Below are 3897 nucleotides of genomic sequence, written 5' to 3'. Positions count from 1 at the left end.
GTGAGTGGCTGGGCAGCTGGATGTAGCATTCCCCATGATGAGACTGGCAATAAGCTCCATGGTGGAATCTACTTGGAGCAGATACTTCCATATGTAAGAAATAGCTTTGGGAATGGTCTCCATCATAATGTACACTTGAACCCTGCATGTAACCATGTCATTGTTCAGCAGCCTGCCATGTTCTGCAGACCTTGGGACTTCCATTGGACTTGAATTAATGGCCTACTGTGTGATTTGCTAACATCAGGACGATGCCATTTTATTTTTCGACTTTGGGCTTGTTAGCCTCAGCAACGAGTAACTGTCTGAGTGAAGAGATGCCTCTAGCTTCAGTGGTCCATGAGCAAGAGGCAGAGATGAAGCCCAAGGTTGAGGAGCTTTCACACAGCCCCTTGAAACTGGCACTTTGAACTTGGACTTCATGCCTTCCAAATTGTAAGAATAAACTCCTGTTTGTTAAGGCCATGCCCATTGGTGGTATATTCTTGTCAGAGCAGCACTAGGGAACCAGCAAAGCATCCCTTTCTTCCTGATTAAGAAATATGAGCCACATAAGACAAAAAGTTTATCTTCAGTTTGCCTTTTAAATGCATGGGGAAAAAACGTGTCCTGTTCTTGAAATTAAATGTACAAAATTGGGTCATAAATTACATTTTTCTCTTACTTAAGTAAGAAGCAAAGATCATCTAGAACCCAGATCTACCTTTTTTGGGGGTGTGTGTGTGTGTGAAATTTTACAAAGCAGGGTCATTGTATAGTCAACAGTTTGTATACATTTTGGTTTGTGATACTGGTCGCAATGACCACAATTTAATACTGCTCCTTCCATTTCCTCCCTGTAGTCAACTGTTCCCAAGGTGATTTCAATGATCAGCCAAGCTTGAGAAGAACTCAGCTAGTCTTCATTTAAAAATGTACTAAATGGATTTCCACAGAGACCCAGTGAGTATATGTGCAATCTAGGACAATAACCATGGATTTACATGATCCCGGGTCAAAGGTATTTTGATGATGACTTCTGACTCAGACATCTTGCTGCTCTTTGATCTTTCCTCTCTTTACTTCTGTGATTGCCTCAACATCAGCAAGGAATTTTAAGCATTACCTGAAAGGGGGAATACCCTGAGCAAGACGGATTGACACAGTGGCTGCAGCAACAGGTTCAAGTAGAACAAGGATTGTGAGGGTAACACACGAGCTGGTGGTGTTTCTTTCTGTTGTATTGGGTCGCCATGAGTTGGAGCTGACTTGATGGCACCTAACAACAACAACAACTACAACAACATAAACAGTCCTTAATGTGAGAAATATTTATATGCACACACACACACACAAACACACACACACACCCCGTAACAACAAAGATGCATCAAAATACTAACTCACTGCTGTCGAGTGGGATCCAACTCATAGCGACCCCTCCTTTGGTTTCTGAGGCGGAATCACTATGGAAATAGATTGCCCAACCTTCCTTCTGAGGAGTGGCTGGTGGGTTTGAGCCACTAGCCTTACAATGAGGCATAAGGATATATGTAATATACATACTGGCCTGATAATCATAATTTTGGAAAAGGAAGCAAAACAATAGCAGAAAGGTAATCAGTGATATGGTCATCTGCAACAGAAAAAAATAAAATTCCAGTTTGCATCCCAAAGTAAAAGAGAAATGTATTACCTGCAAAGATTATCATCAGTTCATAGGAGCAAGATTTCTTTTTTTTTTTTGGACCAGAATAAGTTTGTCTGGAATTCCTGGATGAAAATCTAGTTAGTTAAGCCAAGGAACCAGTATCCAGTAATTTTGATTGGTTAAATATAGAAGAAATACATAAATTGTTTTCTGTTAGTCATTTCACATTACAGGGACTGTGTTTACAGATTCTAGGTTTAGCTTAGAGTCAGTTAACAGTGACATATTTAGAGGCTAATACAACATAATATACTTGAAAAGCAGTCATCTTGTACAATATCCTTATTGTTTGGGCAAAGAATATGAGTCCTATTGAAAGGAAAGTTGAGAATATTTATTTGTCTTTTAAGCTTGTGTTTTACCTCTGTTTTAATTTTGTACACATTTCCCATCCATTTTAAGTGTTCTAGTTTTAGTCTTTATAAATATCTGTGTTTGACAAGACTTACATCACCATACTTTAGCTTACATCCTGGCTACTTATCTTGTGTTCTTATTATTCATACAACATGTGATATTGAATGCTTAATATGTATCAATCACAGTTCTAACCACTAAATAGACTTTCAATTTTTAAAGAAAATAGGCAAGTACAGGGAGGAGAAAAAACATTTATTTATCCAAAAAAAAGCAACATTTGTCTCTGTAAGGTTGGTGTGACTATCTTCATTGTACAAGCATGTTAATGTTACAAGATTGAAAAACTTAAAATGATTCAATTTAAATTATCATTACTTTAAACTTTGTGTAATTACCAAAATAAAACAATGTCAGTGCCCCTGAGTTGACTCTGAATCTTAGTGACCCCCTTTGGGCTTGCAAGGCAGTAAATCTTATGGAACAAGATTGCCCAACCTTTCTTCCATGGAGTGGCTAGTGGGTTTGAACTTCCAACCTTCTGGTGAGCAGTCAAATGCCTTAGGCATGACACCAACTAGCCTCCCAGAAAACCTTCCTACACCACAGTTTCTTCATTGCATATTTTACTTCTGCATTTCTCAGTGTATAAATAAGGGGATTTAACATGGAGGCAATAATGGTATAAAATACAGCTACAAATTTATCCCCAGGAAAAGTAGTATTAGGGCGCATGTATGTGAAAATACAGGGACCAAAAAAGATGATGACCACTGTAATGTGGGAGCCACAAGTGGAGAGAGCTTTGCGCCTGCCTTCTGCTGACTGCTTTCTCAGAGACACCAGGATGACAGTGTAAGAGATTAACAGGATAATGAAGCTTCCCAAAGCGATAGTTCCACTATTGGCTGTGTCAACAACAGCAGCAATATGTGTGTCTGCACAGGCCAGTTTCAGCATAGGGTGGACATCACAAAAGTAGTGATCAATCACATTGGGTCCACAAAAGGGGAGCTGAAGCACCAAAGACAGTTGGATAATAGAGTGTATGAGCCCACCTATCCAGGTCCCCAGCATTATTTTATTGCATCTGTCCTGGTCCATGATGGTCATGTAGTGTAGGGGTTTACAGATGGCCACATACCTATCATAGGCCATTACAACAAGGAGAAAGATTTCTGTGCAACCAAAGAAATGTACCCCAAAGAGTTGCAACACACACCCCACATAGGAGATAGTTTTTTTCTTGGCTAATAGGTCAACAATCATATTGGGAGCTGTAACTGAGGAGTAACAGATGTCCACAAAAGACAAACAATTCAGAAAGAAATACATAGGAGACTTGAGAAGATTGCCCATGTACACTGTCAGCATGATGAGAAGATTTCCCAGAAGTATAGTCATGTAGAAGAAAGAAAACAGCACAAAACAAACTTCTTCCACTTTTGGATTCTGAGACAGTCCCCTTAAAATGAACACAGTTACATTGTTTATTTTTCCCATGGAATTTTCCAGGAGGTCAAGTTCCCAACACAACAATTACATTGCCTGAAAAAAATAAGAAGGACCATCAACAATATTATTTCTAGTCAGTATCTGCACAGAAGTAGATTGCATATTCTTCCTTCCAAGAAGTGGCTGGTGCCTTTGAACTGCCAGCCCTCTGGTTAGCATTCAAATACTATGTCACCAGAGCTCCTATTATTTCTAGTGTATATAAAAAGAGATGATTACAGTGGATGAAAATGAAAAATAGGTAGTTTCATTTGTTTGGTATACATAGAGATATTGAAGTGTATATATCCTGACCATCAACCTTCACGCAACAATTTATTTACTCCAGAGAAGGA

General features: G+C 39.0%; 1 protein-coding gene across 1 annotated transcript; it reads right to left on the bottom strand.

The window, feature by feature from the left end:
• Nucleotides 1-2608: 2608 nt before the first annotated feature.
• On the bottom strand, nucleotides 2609-3550 carry LOC103211834 (olfactory receptor 4S2-like). Its single transcript, XM_007957816.1, has one exon. It carries the CDS (start codon nucleotides 3548-3550, stop codon nucleotides 2609-2611), a length of 942 nt encoding a protein of 313 aa, XP_007956007.1.
• Between the last annotated feature and the right edge of the window lie 347 nt (nucleotides 3551-3897).

The sequence above is a fragment of the Orycteropus afer genome, unplaced genomic scaffold (assembly GCF_000298275.1).
Source record: "Orycteropus afer afer isolate SDZICR_OR568_19922 unplaced genomic scaffold, OryAfe1.0 scaffold00799, whole genome shotgun sequence".
Lineage (NCBI taxonomy): Eukaryota > Metazoa > Chordata > Mammalia > Tubulidentata > Orycteropodidae > Orycteropus > Orycteropus afer.
Note: the sequence above shows the minus strand (reverse complement) of the source record. Positions and strands in the feature narration are given on the sequence as shown.

Excerpts from the sequence above, each read along its gene's own strand:
- LOC103211834 (XM_007957816.1), bottom strand. The coding sequence starts at position 3,550 with ATGGGAAAAATAAACAATGTAACTGTGTTCATTTTAAGGGGACTGTCT.